Consider the following 25,273-nt stretch of genomic DNA (forward strand, 5'->3'; position numbering starts at 1 on the left):
ACGCTAGGCTTTAGGTTTCTTTTCTTCCTTATCAAAAAACCCAAAGTACCCTTACTCACCAACAGTGGTATAATTTGGAATTAAAACATACGATGAAAACAAATCAACACTTTTCTCAGTGTCTTCAAACTCCCAGCAAGTTACTCTCAAGAGTTAGGGACTAATCTGTATCTATAGAGAGTCTGAGATTTCAGAATTATGACACTTTAAATTTACTTCTAATAATCTTTACAATCCATTATTTTCAATAGCAAAAAATCATGTTTAAAGAAGAAAATGTACTAAGCTTAGTAGCGTTCACAAAGAACTACACATAAAAGCCTAATTTAAAATTAAGGTCTGCCTCCCAGTAACGGGGCAGCCCCCTCCCCTGCAAATGACACGCAGGACTAACTATTGAAGACTTTCTTCACACTGAAAATGTGTTATACCTTGAGAGAGCATTCAGAGATTTAAAAAATTTTTATGTGTAGGTGTTTCACCTGTGTACATGTCGAAGAGTGTATCTGCTTCCCTGGAACTGGAGTTACAGACGGTTGTGAGCTGCCATGTGGGTGCTTAGAATCAGTATGCGTTAACTGCTAAGCCATTTCTCTAGTTCTTTGTCAGTTTTTAAAAAAAGATTTATTATTATATATGAGTACACTGTAGCTGTCTTCAGACGCACCAGAAGAGGGTGTCAGATCTCATTACGGATGGTTGTTGGGATTTGAACTCAGGACCACTGGAAGAACAGTCAGTGCTCTTACCTGCTGAGCCATCTCTCCAGCCCCCTTGTCAGTTTCTTAATATTGAAAAAATAATCTTCAAAAGGTTTTTGCAGAGAAGAGGTTTAAACCTTCACTAGATGCTGGCTGGCTCAAGTCGAGATGTCCTGATTATGGGCCGTCACCTGTGTCATCATATATGCCATAGCAGAAATTACTTACTCTGTGGGGAGGCTCCTTATGAAAATAGGTCACTTCACCAGCATCTGGGCCCACCAGAGCTAACAGATTCTGAATCTTTTTCTTGTCTTCCAGTTCTCTGCAATTCTCATAAAAAAAAAAAACCATTATATACCCCCACGTAAGTAACCGTTTCTATTTAAAATATTTCCCTTCTGGCCAGCTGTGGTAGAGCACACCTTTAGTGTCAGCACAAAGGAGGCAGAGGCAGTAAGATCTCTGGGAGTTCAATGCCAGCCTAGTCTACACAGTGAGTTCTTTTTTTTTTTTTTCTCGAGACAGGGTTTTCTCTGTGTAGCCTTGGATGTCCTGGAACTCACTTTGTAGACCAGGCTGGCCTTGAACTCAGAAATCCGCCTGCCTCTGCCTCCAAAGTGCTGGGATTAAAGGCGTGTGCCACCACGCCCGGTTTACACAGTGAGTTCTAAACTAGTCAGGACTACATAGTACTCTAAAACAAAACAAAAACAAAAACAACAGAATAGGATTCAAGATTTCTTGATTTTATATTTTCTTGAGACAGCCTCACATACCCCAGGTCACACTTGAGCATGTTGTAGAGCCAAGGATAACCCCGATCCTTGACCCTGCCTATGCCACCACACCCAGTTTATGAAGTGCTAAGGACAAACCAAGAGCTCTGTGCACTCGATGCAGACATTCTACAACTGAGCTGTATCCCCAGCTTCTGGTGTTTTAAAAATGACTATACCCACAAGTTAAAAATTTAAGAGATCTATACCTCAGCTCTAGCTATTAGAAGATTAAGTATTTCAATTCAGGAATTCAAAGAAGGGGCCAGGGAATAATTTCTTAGCTGTTTCTAGGAGATTACAGTAGTTGGTCTTCCTCGTGGCTCACACTCCACTCTCCCTTCAGAACTGCTCAAGAGAAAGGACACTTGCTTTCCTGCTTATGCCTCCCATCCTCAGGGACAGCCTGCCTGCAGTGCCCTCTCAGTGAGGCTGGGATGGGGAATAAACATCCATTCTCTTTGCCTCAGTGCAGATGGCTCAGTGTCAGGGCCCCCATGGTATTGACTGGGACCTGCTATAACCAAATTACAGTCAAGGTTCTCCATCTGCCCAGCCAGACTCCCCTTGTTTCCTCAGAGGCAGACTTTTCCCAGCAAACATCCTGGAAGAAAATCCCATAGTGCAGTTTGTTTCCCAAGGCACCCAACCTAACACAGCTAATGTCAGGAACAATCCAAGGAAGCAAGCTCAACAGGGATTTCTCAGAGCTAAGGACAGATGATTTACAGAGCATCCTGTTCCTAAGAGCAGGACAGGGGAGGAATTAACGGGTCTTTGGTTAAACAATTACAATAATCAAAAAGGAAAAGAGGTGGCCACTCTCCTCTAAAACAAACAAACAAAAACTGTAAAGACGACCCCACAGTCTGTGCCAGCAAGAGGACTCAGTGAATTAATGTGTACACTGAACAAACTTGGGACCAGTTCATTCCCAGAAACCCATGGTAGAAGAAAAAAATTGATTCCTAAAAGTTGTCTTCTGACTTCATAATACACCATGGCACAAATGTCCCTGCTTGCATGTTCTCTTACTCTCTCTCATACACACGCATACACACATGCACACCACAGTAATAAGCAAGATTAAAATTAAAAAAAAAAAAAAATCACACTGGGCATGGTAGTTCATGCTTTTAATCCCAGTCCTTGGGAGGCAGATTTCTCTCTTTGAGTTGGAAGCCTGATCTACATTGGAAGTTTTAGGCCAGTCAGGCCTACATAAAACAAACAAACAAACAAAACAAACTATACCCTCTTTCTAATTTTCCAGGCGATAATCTGAAGAAGAGCCTTATCTCCCAGGACAAGACCCTGTTTTTCCACAAGTATTTCAAGGCCTGCAGGGTACAGGGCCTCAGGAGATGCTGTTACCTAGTAACCTGAAGCAACATCATGGCACCAGGTGTATGGGGACCATCCTAGTAATCAAATTTTGGCCCAGATCTAATTCACAGTGAGTCTACTAGATTTTCAGACTCATTTCCCCAGTTTCCAATGTCTAATTAGGAGGTACACACTTGGTAATTGGCACAACTTCCAAATTAGGAAATTGGGGTTTTTGGTTGGTTGGTTTTGTTTTGTTTTGTTTTTCTTTGGAGGCAAGCCAATGGGAAACGTCTCAAACTAGCTTTCCCTACTTGGTCAAGACAGACAAAGGATAAAAGATCCTGGAGGAAGTGCACACCAATTCTTTCTTTCATTCATTACTCTGACCTAAACAAAAGCAAGTGGATTCTGGACAAGTCCAAAGAAGGCTTCAATGCCAGATGAGTCTTTGCTAGAGCAGATTAACTGGGTCTCAGGTACATGGACTAATGAGGCAAATGCCTTAGTTTCCATCCCCCCAAAGAAGAAAGCAGTTCATGTGCACATGAGTAGACATGAGCAAGCTTCAAAAGTCCTTCCCTAGGTGGTGGCAATTCTGTTTTGTTTTGTTTTGTTTTGTTTTTCGAGACAGGGTTTCTCTGTATAGCCCTGGCTATCCTGGAACTTTGTAGACCAGGCTGGCCTCAAACTCAGAAATCCGCCTGCCTCTGCCTCCCGAGTGCTGGGATTAAAGGTGTGCGCCACCACGCCCGGCGTTGGTGGCAATTCTTTAACTTTTGAGCAGATAGTAAATTTGCTATCCACGATATACTCGATTGTTTCACATGGACAGAACACAGGAAATATTTTAGGGCATGCTAGCACATTCTCTCCAAGGCACAAGACAACCAGACATAATGGCACACTTGTGATCCCAGCACTGGGTAACTGAGAAAAGAAGATGAAGAATTGTAGAGCAGCCTTGGCTAAACCCTGCAAGCAAGCAAGCAAACAAACAAACAAAACAAAACAAAAACCAGCCAGAAAATGCCTCAGTGGGATAAGAAAAGGTGACTTCGGCTGTGCTGAGGAGGTAGCAACGGAAGGACACTGGATAGCTTGTTTAGCAGAACTCGGGTGCTTCAGGCTCAGTGAGAAACCCTGCCTCAAAAGCAAGAGGAGGCTGGAGAAAGGGCTCCGTGGTTACGAGCACTGTTTCTGCATTCACCCCAGGTTTGACTCTTTGCACCCATTCAGCAGCTCACAACCACCTGTGACTCTAGACCCAGGGGATCCAATGCCCTCTTCTGACTTCTGCTGTGTGTGTGTGTGTGTGTGTGTGTGTGTATGTGTGTCCCCGCACACACTCGCACGTGCATATCTGTACATGGAGACAATCAGGCAAAACATTCATTCACATAAAATTAGTATTGTGCTGGGTGTGATTCTTTTTCTGTTTTGTTTTGTTCTGAGACATGGTTTCTATGTGTGGCCCTAGATGTCTTAGAACTCACTTTGTAGTCCAGGCTGGTCTTGAACTACCTTCCAAGAGTTGGAATTAAAGGTGTGTGCCACCATTTTTTTAATTAATTAATTTATTTTGGTTTTAAAATAAATATATAGCTTTAAATATGATGGAGGACACCTGATGTCAGCCACTGACATGCAGACTCATACATGCATGTGTGTGCTGAACACAGTGGAGCATATATTTAGTCCTAGTGACTGGGAGACAAAGGCTGGCAGGACAGTCACAGGCACGTGATTGAAGGGGGAAGAGTCCTCCTGCATCTGCTTCCTGCATGCTGGGATGTATGTTTGTGCACATGGCCACTGAAGCGGCAATAAGGAAACATTTAAAAGCATCAAAAATAAAACAAGGGTCTGGAGAGATGGCTCAGAGGTTAAGAGCATTGACAGTGCTCCCAGAGGTTCTGAGTTCAATTCCCAGCAACCACATGGAAGCTCACAACCATCTGTAATGGGATTTGATGCCTTCTTCTGGTATGTCTGAAGAGAGTGACAGTGTACTCACATATATTAAATAAATAAATAAATAAATAAATAAAAAATAATAATAAAATTAAAAATAAAAAAACAAAAAACAAAACTAAACCAACAGAAGGGCCAGGCATGGTGGCTCACGACTGTAATCCTAGCATTCAGAAGGCTGAGGCACAAGGAGTACAAGGTAGAGGATAGCCTAAACCACACAGTGAGCTCCAGGTTAGCCTGGGTCATAGAACAAGATCTTGCTTCAGTAAGCAAACAAAATGAACAAAACTACACCAAAAGAAAAAAAATAGCAAAGAACTTGAATTTACATTTGCAACATCATATAAACGGGTAAAAAATAGTGGAAAAGGTGCTTAAGCCATGTTGTGGGGCATGGTTTTAATCCCAGCTCCTCAGAGGCAGAGATAGGTGGATCTTTGAGTTCCACGACAGACTGAGTCTACAGAGTGAGTTCCAGAAAACAGGGCATAGGACACAGGACACAGAGAAACACTGTCACAAACAACAACAACAAAAATAATACAAACACAAACAAGCCAAGACCTGAGAGGGAACACAGAAGGTACTGTTTAATGGTCAGCATTTCAGTGTGGGGATAGGAAAACGTTGCAGAGGTTGTACCACAATGTGAATGTATTTACTTCTACCAAGCACTTAGAAATAGTTCAGATGGGCTAGGCTGATGGAGGTAAGCCTATAAACTCTGAAGGATGAGGCAGGAGGCTTCCAAGGTGCAAGTCTGGGCTATACAGAGTTCAAAGATATTCTATACAACTTGGTGAGGCATTGGCCCAAAATTTTAAAAAATGATCTATGGATATAGCTCCTTAGTAGAGAACTTGTCTAGTGTGCACGAGGCCCCAGGCTCAATTCCAAATATTAAAACAAAACACACAACAACCACCAAAGAAAACAAACAAAAAGGCTAAAATAGTGAGGTGTCTCTCGGCTCCAAAAGTACATTTCGCCCAAATATCCATCTGTTCATGACCTTCTCTCCCACTAGCCAATCCCTTCATCAAGAACTACTGGGAGCTGGTGAGGTGTCAGGAGGGAGAAAACCAAGTGCACAGCTGTCCTCTGACCTCCACATGCTGCTGCTGCAAGTGTGCACCCCCACAGACGTCACACACACACACACACACACACACACTGACAAAGAAAATAAGGGTTTTGAAAAAACTCCAAGTTTATGACTTCTTCAGGAGAACAAACTACACCCAACAATTGTTCAATATCAAGACACAAAAGTCAGAATCCTTTGCCTGTAAAAGACCACCCTAAACTGAGTGGAGGTGACACACCTTTAACCCCAGCACCACAGAAGCAGAGGCAGAAGCAGAGGCAGAGGCAGGCAGATCTCTATGAGTTCAAGGCCATCCTGGTCTACAGAGCTACTTCCAGGATAGCCAAGACTACATAGTGAAACCTTGTTTTGAAAAAAGACAAAAAGCAAAAAAACCAAACAAAACACAAAAAGGAATGACCACTCTAATCCTACAGCTTGGTATGGGGCTGGCCTTTAACCATTCTACCATAGTTCTAACATTCTCCGCGGTAATATCTGCCAAAAACATCTGCTCAGAGATGTTTTTTAGTGAGAACCTCCCTAGCAACTGTCTTACAGGTAATCTCTATCCAAGTTTGTTTCCTGAGGACACAACCAAAGAGAATGACTGTATTGGCTAGTTTTGGGTCAACTTGACACAGCTGGAGTTATCACAGAGAAAGGAGCTTCAGTTGAGGAAATGCCTCCATGAGATCCAACTGTAAGGCATTTTCTCAATTAGTGATCAAGGGGGAAAGGCCCCTTGTGGGTGGTGCCATCTCTAGGCTGGTAGTCTTGGGTTCTATAAGAGAGCAGGCTGAGCAAGCCAGGGGAAGCAAGCCAATAAAAAACATCCCTCCATGGCCTCTGCATCAGCTCCTGCTTCTTGACCTGCTTGAGTTCCAGTCCTGACTTCTTTGGTGATGAACAGCAGCATGGAAGTGTAAGCCAAATAAACCCTTTCCTCCCCAACTTGCTTCTTGGTCATGATGTTTGTGCAGGAATAGAAACCCTGACTAAGACAATAACTGTAGTTATATTTCATCATTTAAGTGTGACTCAAGAGTTTTCATACTGGGCCGGAGAGATGGCTCGGTGGTAAGAACACTGACTGCTCTTCTAGAGGTCCTGAGTTCAATTCCTAGCAACCACATGGTGGCTCACAAACATCTGTAATAAGATCTGATGCCCTCTTCTGGTGTGTCTGAAGGCAGTTACAGTGAACTCATATAAATAAATTAAAAAGAAAAAGAAAAGAAAAAGTTTTCATTCTAACATTTCCTGTTTGTTCAGTACCTGCCTCTTTTCTTTTAATATTTTTATAATTCTTGTATACATGTGTGACTCTGTGTGCATATTTACATTGTCCTCAGAAGCTAGAACATGACACTGGATTCCCTGGAGCTGGAGTTGAAGGAGGGTATGAGCTGCGCAACATGGGTGCTGGGAACCGGACCCTTGCAGTACTCACTCTTAACCACTGAGCCAGTACCTGATTCTTAGTCGGTCATTTTCTGAGTAGAGTCGTAAAACATGTTCCCTTTCCTGGAAGAGGCAGACCTGCATATCACTCAGAGCTTTCTGCAATTCTGCAATCTCTTCCTCCCTCTGCTGCAAGTTCCACTCAAGTTTATGCTGGGAAAAAAAAAAAAGAGTAGTTGAAAACATATTAGGTCTCAAAGGAAACCTCTTAGTGGATATGGAGGAGTCAGTTCATGTTGAAGAATATTTGATCATGCTGTGAATCCCAAGATTGTGTTACTGATAACAAAAACAAAAATAAAAACAAAACTGTTCCTAGTTGTGGTGTGGGTCAGCCCTTAGCACACACTTTTATTCCCAAAAAGTGAAGGTAAAGTTAGTTTGTAGAAGGAAGCAGCCAGGGGGCTGGCAAGATGACTCAGCAGGTAAGAGCACTGACTGCTCTTCCAAAAGTCCTGAGTTCAAATCCCAGCAACCACATGGTGGCTCACAACCACCTGTAATGAAATCTGACGCCCTCTTCTGGTGCATCTGAAGTCAGCTACAGTGTATTTATGTATAATAATGAAGAAGAAGGAGGAGAAGGAGAAGAAGGAAGAAGAAGGAAGAAGAAAGAAGAAGAAAGAAGAAAGAAGAAGAAAGAAGAAGAAAGAAGAAGCAGCAGCAGCCGTATAATAATGAAGAAGGAGAAGGAGGAGAAGGAGAAGAAAGAAGAAGAAAGAAGAAGCAGCAGCAGCCGTGTTTGAAAAGTGATATCTGATTGAATGGCAGACAAAGTAACAGATCAGAGATGAATCAGAAAAATATGTGACAGAACAGGATGTGCTGAAATCTCATGAGGAGAAAGGGGGAAGGGAAGCCGTTTAAGGAGCAGTGAAGCACAGGAGAGGAAGCAGCAGTTTTACTGGAGAATTTTACAGAGACAGGCTGCAGAGATAACAAGCTAGACACAGATGAAGACAGAATGAGCCAGAGAATGAGAAGGAGCTAGAAAATTAGAACAGAGTGCCAGAGTTGGTCTGAGGTCAAGCAGAGCAATTAAGGAGAGGCAGAGAGAGAAAAGACAGATTGAATCAGTCAGCTTGGAGCGGAGTTTCAGATAGAACAGCTGAGTTGAATCAGCCAACTGGAGATCAGAAAGAACTAGAAAAGGTGAGCTTATTCAGCAGCAAGTCTCAGAGGCTGGAAACATTCTAGGCCTAGATTAGATTGTACAGAGGCTAGCCACTTCCAGGCCTGGCCTAAGTTAGCAGAAGGAAGCAGTAAGCCTCCAAGACGACAAGTAATACAGGAGACTAAATGATACTTTTACCGGCTCGTGTAGGAACATACCTAACTGATAGTTTCACCAACAGAGAATTCAAGTGACAGTATTAGGTGTGCACACATTTGAGCTAAAAAGCAAAAGGATGAGATGGGGGTGTGGCTCAGCGATAGAGCATCAGGTAAGCAGGCTTCACACTAGGTTCGCTATCTACCACTAAAAGAAAGGAAGAAGGGAGGAAAGGAAGGCAAATGGAAAGACAAGCTACAGGACTCGTGTGATTGGTAATTCTGAACATTAATGACTAAACCCTTAAGTTTCCTTTCACAGTCAACAGCATCAGCATCGAGAATGCCACATGCCGCCCCTGTTCTCTTTCTCTGTGTGTGTGCGTGCCCACAGGTGCATGTGTGACCCAGAAGTTAATTCTGGGTGTCTTCCTCCATTGCTTCTCCAACTTTTTGTTTGAGACGGGTCTCTCCTTAGACTGAGAGCTCAGCATCAGCATCCATTGAGGCCTGGGCAGTGAGCACCAGGACCCATGGGAATTCTCTCTCTCTCTCACCTGCTCTTCGCAAGCTTCTCTGTAGAGCTCTAGCTTCTTCAGCAGATCTTCATTCTCTGACTCACAGTTAGCCATCTTCTTCTGATAATACTCCAGAAGCTCCTGAGAAGGGCAAAGGACAGCCAGACGATCCTCGACTGAAGGCAGGGGTGTTGACTCCATTGAGTCTGCCATTTTCTTCCACCTGTTGGTATCACCAAAGCCAGAGCCAGCACCACGTTTAGAGGCAAACGATATTCTATGTGAAATTAGACAGCATATATTAAATCCTCTGAACACTTGTAAAACATAACTTTTTGAATAAAAGGGGTGTTATGGGTGTTTTGTTTTGATATAGAGTCTTTCTATGTAGCCCTGGCTGGTCTAGACCTGGATGTATAGACCAGGTTGGCTTTGAACTCACAAAGATGGACCTGTCTCTATCTTCCAAATGCTGGGATCACAGCCATCAGTCACCACATCTAGTGGTGTTAAGAGTTCATATGCAGCCGGGCATGGTGGCGCACGCCTTTAATCCCAGCACTCAGGAGGCAGAGGCAGACGGATTTCTGAGTTTGAGGCCAGCCTGGTCTACAAAGTGAGTTCCAGGACAGCCAGGGCTATACAGAGAAACCCTGTCTCGAAAAACAAAAAACAAAACAAAACAAAACAAAAAAGAGTTCATATGCATTGAAAGTTTGAGCCAACTAGTTAGTAAAAATTTTTATGAATTGTTTTCTAAGTATTAATGACAAAACCATATCTAAAGTAAACACCAGAGGTTAAAAATAACATTTAAAAACAATATATATGGATACTACACAGTACTGTTGCAGGATCTTTAATCACACTGTGAACCCTGAGACTATGCTATTTACTGGAAAAACCTGTTTTTAGTTGTGGTATGGCTCAGCCTTATCATACCTTTAATCCAAGAGCCTTTTGCTTCAATATTGTACACAGGATTAAATAAAGTCAACCATAGGGCAAGAGGCAGAGCACGCAACCAGTAGACAGAGACAGATAGTGAATTTAGGATTGTTAAGAAAAATCCAGAGGGCTGGTGAGATAGCTCAGTGGGTAAGAGCACCCGACTGCTCTTCCAAAGGTCCAAAGTTCAAATCCCAGCAACCACATGGTGGCTCACAACCACCCTTAATGAGATCTGACTCCCGTAATGAGATCTGACTCCCTCTTCTGGAGTGTCTGAAGACAGCTACAGTGTACTTATATATAATAAAAATAAATAAATCTTTAAAAAAAAAAAAAGAAAAGAAAAATCCAGAGCCGGGCAGTGGTGGCAAATGTCTTTAATTCCAGCACTTGGGAGGCAGAGGCAGGCAGATTTCTGAGTTCAAGGCCAGCCTGGTCTACAAAGTGAGTTCCAGGACAGCCAGGGCTATACAGAGAAACCCTATCTCGAAAAACCAAAAAAAAAAAAAAAAAAAAAAAAAAAAAAATTATCCCAGTACTCAGGAGGTGAAGGAGAGTAAGAAATCCAAGGTCACCCTTTGCTACACTGAGTTCCAGGCCAACCTAGAACACAAAAGAAAAAGAGGAATGAGTGGAAATGTTTAGTTTCTTTGTTCTTAATAGTCAAGAGACTTGGGGGCTGGAGAGATGGCTCAGTGGTAAGACCTCTGCTCTTCCAGAGGTCCTGAGTTCAATTCCAACCAACCACATGGTGGCTCACAACCATCTATGGTAGGATCTGATGCCTTCTTCTGGCATACAAGTGTCCTCCAATAATACATCATTAAAAAGTAATAAATAATAAGCAAGAGACTTAAGCTAACACAGTAAGAGCTAGAAAACCAACAGTGAGCTGTGGTGGTAGTGCACACCTTTATCTCAAAGGCAGAGGCAGGTATATCTGAGTTCAAGGCTAACCTGGTCTATGTTTAGCAAGTTCTAGGCAAGCCAGGGCTACATATAATCATATAATGTGACTGCCTTTTTTTTTTTTTTTTTTTTCTTTTTGGTTTTCCGAGACAGGATTTCTCTGTGTAGCCCTGGCTGTCCTGGAGCTCACTCTGTAGACCAGGCTGGCCTTGAACTCAGAAACCCCCCTGCCTCCCAAGTGCTAGGATTAAAGGTGTGTGCCACCACTGCCTGGCTTTAATGTGACTGCCTGAAACACCAAGTACCACCCCCCTTAAAAAAGAACCAATCAAATAAAAAATTTTACAAAAAGAAACAGTGCAGAAGTCCTCCTATGAAAACCAATCCATCTTGGCATTCTAGATTTTACAATATATGGGGCTAGAGAAATGGCTCAGCAATTAAGAGCACTGGCTGTTCTTCCAGAGGACCCAGGTTTAATTCCCAGCACCCACATGGCACTTCATAACCAACATCTGTAATTCCAGTTCCAGGGGATCCAATCAATTGTGCGAAAGGTGCACAAACACATATGCAGGCAAAATATCTGTGCACATAAATAAATTATACCATAGCAAAATAGACATTAGAGTGCAGAAACTTTGCACAAGATTGCCAGTTACAGCTAATGAATGTGGATAATATACATGTCCCTCTCTAAGTAAGCCAAGTGCATGCAGTAAGCTACCAGCTGGAGTGTAGCGCATCAGTAGAGCAGAAACCTAACACTTCCTCAGTTACTGACAGCTCTTAGGGACTGGACCTGCAGCTCGAGAGCAGAACACATGCTTGGCACACATAAGGCCAACACCCCAGCACAGCACATCCCTAGCACCGGACACAAAAGCCCATGACAGAAATAAGATCTTATCTTCAAAGAGTGAAAAAGAGGCCAACAAATACGAGAGCAACTTGAACTCAAGAGCTGTCTTGGTGGTTGGGAGCACTGCTGCTCTTCCAGAGGACCTGGGCTCTCTATTCTCATCACTTCATGGCAGCTCACAAGTGTCTATAACTCCAGTTTCAAAGGATCCAATACTCTCAAACACACATACATGCAAGCAAAACATCAAAATAAATAAGTTATTAAAAAATAAGAGTAAGCCGGGCATGGTGGCACGTGCCTTTAATCCCAGCACTCGGGAGGCAGAGGCAGGCGGATTTCTGAGTTCAAGGCCAGCCTGGTCTACAGAGTGAGTTCCAGGACAGCCAGGGCTACACAGAGAAACCCTGTCTCGAAAAACCAAAACCAACCAACCAACCAAACAAAAGAGTAGTTCTTACACTCTGCAAGAGGGGAGCTATGGCTGGGAGGGATGAAGGCTGTGTGGCAAATCCATCTCTTATCTACATATTGGTTACTCCCTATGACCCAAGACCTACCATCACTGGGACTCCTCCATTCACACTGAAAGAGTTCTGGTAGTTCCAAAAAGAGGTTATGTTTGTTTGTTTGTTTTGTTTTGTTTGAGACAGAGTCTCTCTATGTAGCTCTTGCCGTCCTAGAATTCAATACGCTGACCAGACTGGCCTCAAACTTAGAGATCCACCTGCCTCTGCCTCCTGGGATTAAGGATGCTTGCCATCACCATTGGGAAGCTGTTTTAAGATCGAGATTCTGAGCCAGGTGGTGGTGGCAAAAACCTTTAATTCCAGCACTCAGGGGGCAGAGGCAGGTAGATGGATCTCTTGAGGCCATCCTGGTCTATAGAGTGAGTTCCAGAACTGTCAGGGCTGCACAGAGAAAATGTCTTAAAAAAAACAAAACTAAAACACACACCTACCCCACTCTCACAAAAACTAGATTCTGAATAAAAGCAGAGAATTGAGATTTAGAAAAGTATGCTGCCCCCTTCCTTATCTCCTATACCGACTGGATAAAACCTACAGAAGTATTGATTAATTAACAACTCATACGTAAGCAAATATCTTACTTTCTGCAGATGGGTGTCCGTGTCGGAGTGAAGTTCATGCTGTCTTCTCCACACCTATCAGTCAGATACACAAAATCACAATGAGGGCCAGGAAGAGGTGAGATCAGTAAATATAGGCTATAGAGCACAGTTCCCTCTGTTACCATATTTGACTTCTGTGGAGAGTGTGGCATTCAGACCAACACTGGGTGTTTTCACAACTGCTTATCCAACTTGTAGTACAGAAAAAAAAAAAAAAACAATTGGGGGGAATTTATCTTATTTTTATGCATATGAAGCAAATATTTACCACTAAGCTATAGCCCTAAATATGTTTTTTTTGTTTTTTTGTTTTTTTTGGTTTTGTGTTTTTCTGAGACTGGGTTTCTCTATGTAGCCTTGACTGTCCTGGAACTCACTCTGTAAACCAGGCTGGCCTCAGAACCACCACATCCCAGCTGTTTGTTTGTTCGTTTGTTTTTGACAAGGTTTCGTGTAACTTACGGCCTTAAACACCCTATGTATCTAAGAATGACCTGAACCTGTGATCCTTCTGCCTCCAACTCCAGAATGCATTTGCCACCATACATAATATATGTAGTTCTTCGGATCAACTTCAGTGTTTTGTGTATACTGAGCAAAAAATTACGCTATACCCCCACCCATACCTTAACAGGACGTAGTCTACACTGGCACTGAACTTCCCATCTTCTTTCCTCCAACTTCAAGGCACCATGCATAGAGGTACGTACTAGTACCACACCTAGTACACTCAAGCTCACTCAAACTGTTTGTTACAGGATCTTGCTATGTAGTCTGGGCTTGCCTGGAACCGGCCAGTCTCAGCCTGCCTACACCTGAACTCACATCACTTAGGTTGACATTACTATACCCAGCCAGATTCTAATCAGCCAAACAGGGGCTGCAGAGACAGCTTAGCCAACCTGAGTACAATCCCGGGTTGGGGGGGGGGGGAAGAGGTTGGGGTGGGGGAACCTAGCCGGGCGTGGTGGCGCACACCTTTAATCCCAGAATTTGGGAGGCAGAGGCAGGCAGATTTCTGAGTTTGAGGCCAGCCTGGTCTACAAAGTGAGTTCCAGGACAGCCAGGGCTATACAGAGAAACCCTGTCTCGAAAAAACAAAACAAAACAAACAAACAAAACCCCCACAAAGTTGTCCTCCGACCTCTACATACTCACACATAAACACAATAATAAATTTAAAAAAACTTTTAAAAATAAGCAATATAGTCCATGGAAATTAAGGAGACTGTCATGCCAAATTTAGAATGAACAGAGAGCCAAAAGTACTTTGTTTGACTTGCTTTTTCTACTTTTTATCTTTGACAAAGATTACCCAGGATATGTGAGGCCCAGGGTTCTAATCCTCTAGCACCAGGAAAACAAAACAAAAATTAAAAAACAGCAGAAAAAAAATCTGTATGATTATAATTTCCATCTTAACTGACAACAAGTAACTGAGGAGGAAAGATCATCTTGGTTTTTTAAGAGTGTGTGTGTGTATTTGAGTGTGTGTGTGTGTGTATGTGGGCATGTATGTACATCTAAAGAGTCAGCTTTCTCTCCCTACTCCCTGGTATCTCTAGGAGGGTCAGCCTCAAGTTGTCACCTCAACCTGCTGAGTCCTCTTATACCATTTTTATACTGTTGGCTCTAATAATTTTAAAAATATGATTATTTTATGTGTATGGGTGTTTTCCCTGCATGTGTGTCTGTGCACTAGATGCATGTTTACTGTGAGCTGCCATGTGGGTGCTGGGAATCAAACCCAGGTCCCTTGGAAGAGCTGCCTGTGTTCTCAAACACTTGAACCGTCCCTCTAGCCCCTGTCTAATGATTTAAGGGAAAGGTTAGGCCATACTTTTCTAGATTCTCATATCCAGCCTGAGTTCCAGGACAACCAGCATTATATAGTGATAGATACCTTGTTCCAAAAAAAACAAAACAAACAAACAAACAAAACAAAACAAAAAAATCACAAGCTGACAAGTGGCTACTTACAGACACGAACATTAAATAAAGCCTAGAATTCAGAACTTTCTATTTTAGAGCCTAACCTCTCTTCCCTGACTTATTTTTATCTCTTTCCCCAGATATACCCTGTTTTTATAAAATGTTTTTTTTGTTTGTTTTTTTGGACAGGATCTCACTACGGCTGGCTTGGAACTATGTAAACCAGGCTGGTCTAAAACTTACAGAGATTGCCTGCCTCTGGCTCCCGAGCACTGGGATTAAAAGCTTATACACCACGCCAGAGGCACATAATGTTCTTGGTTCTATGCCTTTGCTCATGAGCTTCCTGGCAGTTCAATTATAACTCCTTCCACAACTCTAGTAAATTCACTTAATCAAGTGTATTCTGCATGTAAAATTCATCTTAAATACTATTTCTTCCATCTCTTTCTTGAGTTTTTCCATTCAAGACGATCTAGAAAGCCAATTGTAGTGGCATCTGTCATTAAAAGCTAGCACTGGGAAGATCACCCAACATTGAGGGCAGCCTAGGGTACAGAGTTGAATTCCAGGCAAGCCCGGAACAGAGCAAGGTCTTGTCTCAAATAAACAACAGAAAAACCATAAACTGATTGTGTACTTGTACTCCCAACACTCAGAAGACCGAGACAAGAGTATAATGCCAAGAGTTTGAGACCAGTCTGGTACATATAGTGAACTGCAAGCCCACGTGGGCTGCAGAGTAAGATTCCCGAATCAAAAAACAAAAACGAATAATTAAAAAAATTTAAAAGCTTTTTTTCCCCCCTCACTGATAAATGCCTGTATTTGCAGTTTTACTATGATAACCTATCTTCCAGGCAGACAGAAGCCATCTTAATCCTACCTTGCAAGGCAGGAATGCCTCTATTTATATAAAAGGTGATGGGTTTCTGTTTTGTAGGTGTAAGAGATCGAATTGAGGGCACAGGCGTGCTAAGCAAACACTCTACATATTGGCCACAACCCCGTCCCTAAAAAGTCGTATTTACCCGCATAACCACTTTCTGAAGTATTTTTATTATCCCTTATTTTTCAAACGAGGAAATCGAAGCTTAAGCAAGTGGGAGGAAGACGGAGACGGAACTCCGTCCATCTCAGGACGTCTGGATCCTGTTCTCTGGCAAGTTCATACAGTTCTTGAGCAGATCTTTGCTCAGTCATTCTTAAAGCTCTCCGCGTCCCGGAAACTTCTCTTTTTACAGACAATCTTTCCTTGACTGGCCCTAGGTTTAGTCTCCTGTAGCTCCCTTCCGCACTGATTACTAAGGCTTTTATCCCACCATATTTACTCCCCAAAAAACTTTCACCCTTTCCCTGAAATCCACACTCACCAAGTGCTAACCCCTGGCGTCCAACAACGCAACCGAAAAACAACTCAAATCAGCGAGCATCTACAAAATCCTACCAATCGCTCACGAGCTCAGGCGGCCTTTTAGGTTGCACACCAATAGGACGGTTGTTCACCCAGCAGTACTTCCCATCTTGCCTTGCGCCTCACCGGCAGAGGTTCCTGGGAAGTGTAGTTTCTCTTCTGCACACAGCATTGCGCAAAGACAGAATGCGTGTGGAGGGGGGAGGTAAGTATCCCTTGGCTGTTAGAACTCGTTTTGACAACTCAGTCTAAACTCACTTAACTATTTTCCTTTAATGAAACCTGTTGCATAAATGACATACATAATCACGAGAACTCCTCGGAGAGTTTAGTACACATTATCATTTGTTTCGAGTGAGCCTTTAGTTTGTTTCAAGTGAGCCTAAGAAACGTTCTACAAATCCTACGGAGTTGTAAAAGCCTGTAATCCCAATTCCTGAGAAGGGACATAAAAAGGATCAGGAGTTTGAGGGGAGGGGAGGGGAGGGGAGGGGAGGGGAGGGGAGGGGAGGGGAGGGGAGGGGAGGAGAGGAGAGGAGAGGAGAGGAGGAGACAGAGTTTTCTATGCCTTAGCTTAGATGTAATTAAAGAGGGATGGTTGTGAGCCACCATATGGGTGTGAGGAACCAAACCAGGACTCACTATGTATCCAGTTTAGCTTGGATCTTGCTGTGTAGAAGCCTCAGAGATCCTCCTGCATCTACCCTCAAATTCTGGGACTCAGGCATAAGCCCAGTGTATGGGAGGCAGGGGCAGCCAGCTGGGTCTACACAGCAAGTTCTAGGGCAGAACTACACCCTTAAACAAACAACAAACAAAACAAACACACAGAGAGGTATTATAGCTCATCACCTCTGACTCCAAACACATTTTAATGGCTCTTTGCTTGTTTGCTCAGTCATTGGATTCACCCTGCGACTGAACTAAGGCTTCAGGAATCATGGTCCTGCCGGGCGTGGTGGCACATGCCTTTAATCCCAGCACTCGGGAGGCAGAGGCAGGCCTCAGATTTCTGAGTTCGAGGCCAGCCTGGTCTACAAAGTGAGTTCCAGGATAGCCAGGGCTATACAGAGAAACCCTGTCTCAACAAAACAAAACAAAACAAAACAAAACAAAACAAAACAAAACCAAAAAAGGAATCATGGTTACTTAATGGTAAACAAGTATTCTACCACTGAACTATACTTCTCACCCAAGCCTGACTCCAAGAATTTCCCAGGGACTAACCAAAATAGAATAACAAAGAAGGAAAAACTATAAACTTTCTCTTTATCCTTTCCTATGACATGAATAGGAAAACCAATGATATTTGAAATATCATATTGAAAAAATTGTGTACACTTATCAGTGAGCCACTGAAGTTGACATAGGCATAAAAGCTTCAATTTTCAAGCTTTCCAAATTTTAAAGTAATGCTACTATGCATTGCAGAATTGATCCTTTCTTGTGTAACTTCCTTTTATATATCCTCTTTTGTTGCTGAGACAGGGTTCCCCAACTAGTGTTGGGTTTAGAGGCATGAGCCACCACCCTCAGCTCTTCATATATCCTCCTGATGTTTAAATGAGACTGACTAGACATAACATTTGAATATGTAATCCCTTGACTGGAGACAAGTCCCAGTCTTTTGACCTCCTATTGTGGGCAGTAGGCACATACATACCTGCAGACAAAACACTCATGAAGTAAATCTAAAATTTTAATATTATGGTATAAATTATAGCATAAATACTATTTTTAAAAGCATGGTTCAGCCGGGTGTGGTGGCGCACGCCTTTGATCCCAGCACTCGGGAGGCAGAGGCAGGCGGATTTCTGAGTTCAAGGCCAGCCTGGTCTACAGTGTGAGTTCCAGGACAGCCAGGGCTACACAGAGAAACCCTGTCTCGAAAAAACCAAAAAAAAAAAAAAAAAAAAAAAAAAAAAAGCATGGTTCATTCCTTCCTATATATTTCCAATTTTTAGAGGAATCTATTATATATATATACACACACACACACACATACACACATTGTTGCTGACTTCAGACACACCAGAAGAGTGCATTGGATCCCATTACAGATGGTTGTGAGTCACCATGTGGTTGCTGGGAATTGGACCTCTGGAAGAACAGCCAGTGCTCTTAACCACTGAGCCATCTCTCCAGCCCCACATTTCCAATTTTTAAAAAGAGTGCTGCAGACCCTCTGGGTCCCTTTGTCTGTGTGGAACGAGTCTCTAGTTGCAGATGGACAAGGAGTCGGCAAATGAATGACAGACAGACACAACACCAGAATCTGAATGTCATCTGTCAAATTGAGCATCAAACTTTTTTTTTTATAAATCTTTTATTATTATTTATTTATTATATGTAAGTACACTGTAGTGTGTCTTCAGACACTCCAGAAGAGAGCATCAGATTTCGTTACGGATGGTTGTGAGCCACCATGTGGTTGCTGGGATTTTAACTCAGGACCTTTGGAAGAGCAGTTGGCGCTCTTAACCACTGAGCCAGCTCACCAGCCCGAGCATCAAACTTTTTATACAGAAGAAAATAGGGAAGTTAGGTGACACATCAGCAAGGTACAAATGAGGTTACCGAATGCTTACTGACTCTTACACTAAACAGAGGAATGTAAACACAAAGACTGGCAGGAACTGGGCAATAAAACAACTGAGACAATGTCAGCCCTATCTAAGGTCAGCTATAGTCTTAGGAGCCAGGTGTGAGGTCTTTACACTCCTAGGGCAAGGGCTTTCACACCCAAGCCATGGCTCTAATTTGGGAGTTCTGCTCTAGCTAACCATCTCATGAATAATGCAATACTCTAAAACCACCGCCTGATCTACTTCCTAAACCATTGTAAATTCCTGTATATGGGAGCGACTTACTTGGCTTTTATTCTAAGTGATAGTGTAATACCAGAGGCAATTCTGAATGTCACTGAATAGGCAACATTGAATTCCAAGCCCATGGTCAGCTCAAGGACTTTCTAGGACGTTGGAACACTGGCGAAGGCTTAGCTATGTCAGAATTCAATCTTAAAAGGCACTTATAATAATACTAAAAGAGAGCACATAGATCCATACACCAGACTAACGCGGGAATAGGGTATGAGTATACGGGTTAATGAGAACACCAAAGCTCCAGGAGGTGAGTTTCTGTGAAACTCTTTGCCTTGTGAGCGCTTCCAGGCCTCTCGGCCTGCCAAGAAGACTTCACTGGGGTGTGCGTGGCTGAGGAGGAAGAGGAGGAGGAGGAATCTTAAACTTACTATGTATTCCAGGCTGGATTAAACCCTTGATTCTTATGTCTTGTTGTTCTGCTGGAATTATGGGATATCTGCCATGCTAAGTTTGTTAGCTTTAATTATTATTATATGAAAAATATAAATATACAAATACATAATCTATGTAAGTAAAAGTTTTTTGGCTCTTTCAGTACTTTTAAAATGTATACATGTTATTTTGACTTGAGACAAGATTTCATGTAGCCCAAGCTGATCTTGAACTTAGTAAGTAGCAGAGGATGACCTTGAATGCCAGACTACCAGGTATGGCTAAACTACAGTGAGGTCATACTACCAGCTATAGCTATCCTACAGTGAGATCTTTAAAAATATATACATGAGGGGGGTTAGTGAGATGGCTCAGTGGGTAAGAGCACTGACTGTTCCCTTGAAGATCCTGAGTTCAAATCCCAGCACCCATATGATGGCCCACAACCATCCGTAATGAGATCTGATGCCCTCTTCTGGTGTGTCTAAAGACAGCTAGAGTATACTTACATACAATAATAAATAAACCTTTAAAAATGTATACATGTGTGTATATGCTGCACATGTATGTGCCCTCATAAGTTTAAAGAGAGCATTAGATCTCCTGGAGCTCTGGTTATAGACAGATGCAAACCACTCATCGTGGCTGATGTGATCTGAACTCAGGTCTTCTGCAAGAGCAGCAAATGCTACTGTCTGGTGAGGGGATAGAGCCATTTCTCTATCCCCTATAAGGGTCTTTTTGTTACCATGTTTTCCTATGTAGCCTGCTGTCCTGGAACTCACTCTGTAGACTAGGCTGTCAATGAACTCGGACATCTGCCTGCCTCTGCCAAGTGTTAATATATTAAAGACCTCCACCAGCCAGCCACAATGGGCTGTTGACAAAATGTTTGAGGACTAACCAGGTATAGAAACTAAGGAAGGAGAATTCAGTTCAAAGATAGCACACCAGGCAACTTAGTGAGACCCTGTATCAAAATTCAGTTTAAAACAATGGATAAGGGGCCGCTGAGATGGTTTAGCCAACGAAGGCACTTGCTGACAAGTCTGATGGCTTCGGTCAGCTCCTGGAACCCACACGGTGGAGGTGAGAACTCACCATGTGGGTTCCAGCAGGTTGCCCTGTGATTTCCACATGTGCTCTGGGCCATGTAGACACGATATTTTTAGCTGCTTCGTGGCAGAGGACCTACCTGTGAAGCCCTGGCTTCAATCCTTAGTACTGCAAAATCAAACAACCCCACTACCCCACTACCCCACTACCCCACCGTGGGAATTAAAAGCCATTTCCTTAGAAATTCTGTGGGTTTTCTTTTTTTTTTAACATTTTTCACTCAATGAGATTTGCCCACTCCTGTCACTCTGATGTGAGGCTTTAAACAATAAACTGTATATACTTGCAGTTCCAGATACTGGGGAGGCTGATACAGGAAGATCATTAGCATCCAGTACAATAATAGCCTGGATGAAACAGAGAGACCCTGGCTCAAAAGTAAAATGAAATACATCAGAGGCCGTAATTCACAGTCTTGCCAAATACTTACCAGACTTAGATACTAATTTCATTCTACTCTAACACTGGTAACTTACAGATGAATATGTGGTGCTTGGAATGTATTTTCCTCAGTTTACTTGAGATGAATTCATTTTTCTTTAAAAGTTGCTTCTTTTGTTGCCTTTTTTTTTTTTTTTTTTTTTTTTTTTTTTAAATCCCAGGGCAGCCTTGACACAGACAGCTGAGGATGATCTTGGAGTTGTGATCCTTCAGGCTCCATCCCCAGCCAAATAACAATATATTTTGATTGCGTATGTAATGAAAGAACTTTTGATGAGTTTTAAATTTTCAAGTATACCAGGTACAGTTGTGCACACCTTTGCTCCTCCCAGCACTTGGGAGGTAGAGGCAGGGGTATCTCTGGGAGTCAGAGGCCAGTCTGGTCTACAGAGAGGTCCAGGACAACCAAGGCTCTACAGAGAAACCTTGTCTTGAAAAACAAACACAAAAATTTAAAACAGTCTTTTGAATTTTACTATTTCTCTTTTGATGTGCATAGTTCTTTTTTTTTCAGATTAAATGCTAAATGACCTAAGTCTTGTTATAAAATATTTTAGTAATTGTATATAATTCATCATACCTTCCTATGTCCATTTTTTCTCTGTATATCACTTTTTCCCTTTTTTCTTTAAGCAAGAAATGGAGACTATACTGGAGTTACAGCTCAGGACACATTTACCTAATATGTTCAAGGACTTGGGTTCAATTTCTAGTACAGAAAGTAATTGAACAAACTAGCCTGAGTCCATTTCCTTGCATTCCTGATCCTGACTAGCAGAATAGAACCTTTATTTATGAGTCAGCGTTTTACCTGATAGCCACCCCCCCACTCCAACCCCCCCAGCCTTTGATTACTTAATGTGTGAATTTGTAGATGAATGTATGTGGACCTGGCGTGAAGGTGAGGTCAGCTTTCAGTTCTCTCCTTTAACCATGGGGTTCCAGGAATCAAACTTAGGATTTCAAGCTTGGTGGCAAGTGCCCTTCACAGCTGAGCCACTGTTCTGGCCCTTACCCCGTATTCTTGACCATTCTGGAACTCGATAAGTGTACCATGTGGCCTTATGGTGCTCTTTCTACATCTCCTTCCCCAGAATTGAGTTTATAGTCCTGAGCCACCACACAGGGATTTTCCTTACTTACAAGGTCTCCCGTAGCCTAATCAGGCCTCAAATTCATATGCAGCTCGAACTGCCCCTAAAGCATCTACCTTCATCACCATAAAGGTATATGGATGTGGAGGGCACAGGATAACTTTGGAGCCGGTTCTTGCCTTCAACCTTGTAGAGTCAGGCTTAGACGCATAAAGGAACTGTAGGACCGTATACCAGAAACGTGGCTTTTTTTTTTTTTAAACCAGCCATTGCTGATCGGAACTCTATGCGTGTGCAACTATGCCCGGCCTTCCAAGTAGAGGTTTCTGACAAGGTGACCAGTTTCATACCAAACTGAAATGGGTTGGTTACAAAGCAAGCGTTTTCAGGCCCTGCTTACTACTCAAATACGGTTTCGGGATGGCTGCCAACAGCTAGACTAGCAAGGCCAGGCCCTCTATGGGTAGGTTCCCAGTGTCGTGAGAAAAAGCAAGTCGCAGCTGGTGGTGAAGGCCGGCCCATGTAATGACGGAATTGGGCTGAAACCTATTGGTCACGGAGAAGCGAGAAACCCGTACGAAGGCGACCGAGCGAAACGAGTTGTACAAGACTAGCATTCGAAAGAAGGAAACGGAGACGCGGAAACTCGGCCAAGAGTTCGTCACTTGTCCAAACCTAGACAACGATGTTAAAAACAGGTCTCGGAGAACGAACAAACCCGGCCGACTAGCCACGGAGGGGCCCACCTTGCGTTCGTGTCCCCACCCCCGACACAAAGAGGAACCGGAAGCCCCTTACCGGAAGCAGTACCTCTGCTCTCCGAGGCATTACACATTCCTCCGCGCGCCGGAAGCGCGCGTTCCACCTTGCGGGGTAGCTTTTCCCTCGCCTCTCCTCGAGAGAGGTCGCGGCGCCTTGAGGGGCCGCGCACCCGGGGTGGACGGAGGGCGCAGAACTTTGACAGGCAAGCTGTGAGAAAACAAAAAACCAAAATAAAACAAAAAAGCTCCGCCGGCCGTCATGGAAGGGAGCGAGGAGAGAAGACCCGACTAGACGTGGCGGCGGTGGGATTTTGTTTCCTGCGGTGGCGGACTGATTTAGCAGCACGTTAACTTCCGGGAGCGTCCTGCCCCTGAGAGGAAAAGCCCTGAAGGAAACAATAACAAACGAGCGGAGGGAGAGCGGCTGGCGCTCCTGTGAGGACTCGTTCTCGTCCTAAGAAGATGCGCTGCGGCCCCAGTGCGGGGACGTGAGAGGGCTTTGGTGGCCGTCAGCCAAGCCTTTCCTCGCTTGTGCACCTCAGGCCCCCCTGGCTTTTTATTTTATTTTTTGGTGACCATGGCGTCCGTGGGCCCGGGGGGCTACGCGGCGGAGTTCGTGCCACCGCCCGAGTGCCCGGTCTTTGAGCCCAGTTGGGAGGAGTTCACAGACCCGCTGAGTTTTATCGGGCGCATCCGGCCCTTTGCGGAGAAAACGGGCATCTGCAAAATCCGGCCACCCAAGGTAGCGTCGCCTGAGGGCGGGGACGGGGGGCGTGCTGGGGCGGCGGGACGGTCCTCCTCCTCCCCGTGGCTTTCCTCTTTGGGGGTCTTCCGTGCTCTCCGGGGGCCCCTCCCTCCTCTCTTGGTGTCCCGAGGCCACTTTTGAGGATGTTTTTTGCCCTGGTTTCTGAACGCAGTTTCACGTCCACTTTGACATTTTATTTGATCGCGTGTGAGTGTGTGTGTGTGTGTGTGTGTGTGTGTGTGAGAGAGAGAGAGAGAGAGAGAGAGAGAGAGAGACAGACAGACAGAGAGACAGACAGACAGAGAGAGGGAGAGAGGGGAGGAGAGCGAGAGAGCGCTCGCGGAGGGGTCAGAGGACATTTTGTAGGAGTCGATTCTCTTCCTGCGTTGTGGGGGTTGTGGGTCTCCGGGCTCGAACTCAAGATTGTCAGGCTTTGGCCTGACGACTGGGCCATCGCATCGCTTCTCAGGTCCCCCTTCAAAAGACAGAAAGAGGTGTCTCTGGGACCTTTTCCTTCCCAGAACTTATTGGGCACGGATATTGTAGTGTGGATTGGAGGTAAGGATAACAAAAGGCTTCAGGCCCTTCCTAGGGAAAGGCGTTTGAAGTGTCCTGTCATCAGCTCACGCACCATCTTTCTGTTTGCGTGTTAAAAAAAACCCCACTAATGTCGACCGTTTTTGTGTCCAAGCCTACTGATGTTCAGTTTATCAAACCTTTGCAGGCCACTACTCGGGTTTCTTAAATTTAGTAATCCGAACTCAGGTTGTCTACAGGGTGATGTCACTAGACTAGAACCCCCACGCTAATTATTACTGCAACAAGGAGGCATCCTTGAGAAAGATAAAGAGCATTAATTTTTTGTTTTTGTTTTTGTTTTTTTAATGTAGAGGTTTAGAAAGAATTGGCCAATGAATGGTGATGGAAGAAAACGTTGAAATCTCTATATGTAAGAAATAAGAAAGTAAGGGACAAAGATTCCCAAACTGTACTATAAATAATCAAGTTTGCCTATAAATTGGTTAATTAACCTCACTTTCTAAGGTTAGGAAAGCAAATGATACCCGGTAATGAGTGGAATTAATTCCCTCGGAGGTTAAGTTATATGCTCAAGGTCAAAGGGTGGTTTTGTTTTTTTAAAAAAAAAAAATATTAGGTGTTTTCCAAATAATGTTGTTGGTGTGGGAGAATGCTGCAAGGCCCAGGCTTCCATCCTCACTAACATGGGAGAAAAACCTTGTCCAAATGTTGCTGAAAAATGAGCACCAGCGTCAACTGGATGTTGTTTAGAAGAGATCCCTGTGCCTTATTAAAGTAGAACCAAAGTGTGGCTGCAGATGTCATTTATTTGGTTCTACGGTTCTCTTCCCTAGCAGGCACCCAGATGACTTTTGTCCTTGTTGTTAAGATGGTCAGGCTCTGTAACCTAGGCTGATTTGGAACTTTTAAGCCTCCTGCCTCTACTTCAGAGTACTAGAATTATGGCCATGTGCCATACCCGAGTCAGTGGATTTTTTTCTTTCTTTTTAAGTTTT

The 25,273-nt window shown here is 43.6% G+C and overlaps 2 protein-coding genes across 25 annotated transcripts in view; one reads left to right on the forward strand and one right to left on the reverse strand.

Moving 5' to 3' along the window:
• The window catches only part of Ccdc77 (coiled-coil domain containing 77), a 40,048-nt gene extending 16,722 nt beyond the window's left edge, over window positions 1-23,326 (reverse strand). Inside the window, exons 1-6 of one of the 21 annotated variants that reach the window (XM_006506499.4) lie at window positions 16,284-16,633; window positions 12,958-13,011; window positions 10,651-10,678; window positions 9,164-9,401; window positions 7,345-7,487; window positions 930-1,026 (exon numbers count right to left, since the gene is read on the reverse strand). In XM_006506499.4, coding sequence (XP_006506562.1) covers window positions 930-1,026; window positions 7,345-7,487; window positions 9,164-9,337 — 414 coding nt within the window. In that variant the 5' untranslated portion in view covers window positions 9,338-9,401; window positions 10,651-10,678; window positions 12,958-13,011; window positions 16,284-16,633. The other 20 variants (XM_011241435.3, NR_045558.1, XR_001785160.2 and 17 more) reach the window with 20 other exon arrangements.
• Window positions 23,056-25,273, forward strand: part of Kdm5a (lysine (K)-specific demethylase 5A) — an 80,476-nt gene continuing 78,258 nt past the window's right edge. For 3 of the 4 annotated variants that reach the window (XR_003956181.1, XR_003956180.1, XM_011241281.3), the window contains exon 1: window positions 23,081-23,735. Coding sequence is in view for 2 of the 4 variants with exons in the window: in XM_011241281.3 (XP_011239583.1) it covers window positions 23,571-23,735 (165 nt within the window). In the remaining 2 variants the exon portion in view is untranslated. Of the gene's footprint in view, window positions 23,736-25,273 lie in introns of all 4 variants that reach the window. The other variant, NM_145997.2, reaches the window with a different exon arrangement.

This window comes from Mus musculus, chromosome 6 (genome assembly GCF_000001635.26).
Source record: "Mus musculus strain C57BL/6J chromosome 6, GRCm38.p6 C57BL/6J".
Classification (NCBI taxonomy): domain Eukaryota; kingdom Metazoa; phylum Chordata; class Mammalia; order Rodentia; family Muridae; genus Mus; species Mus musculus.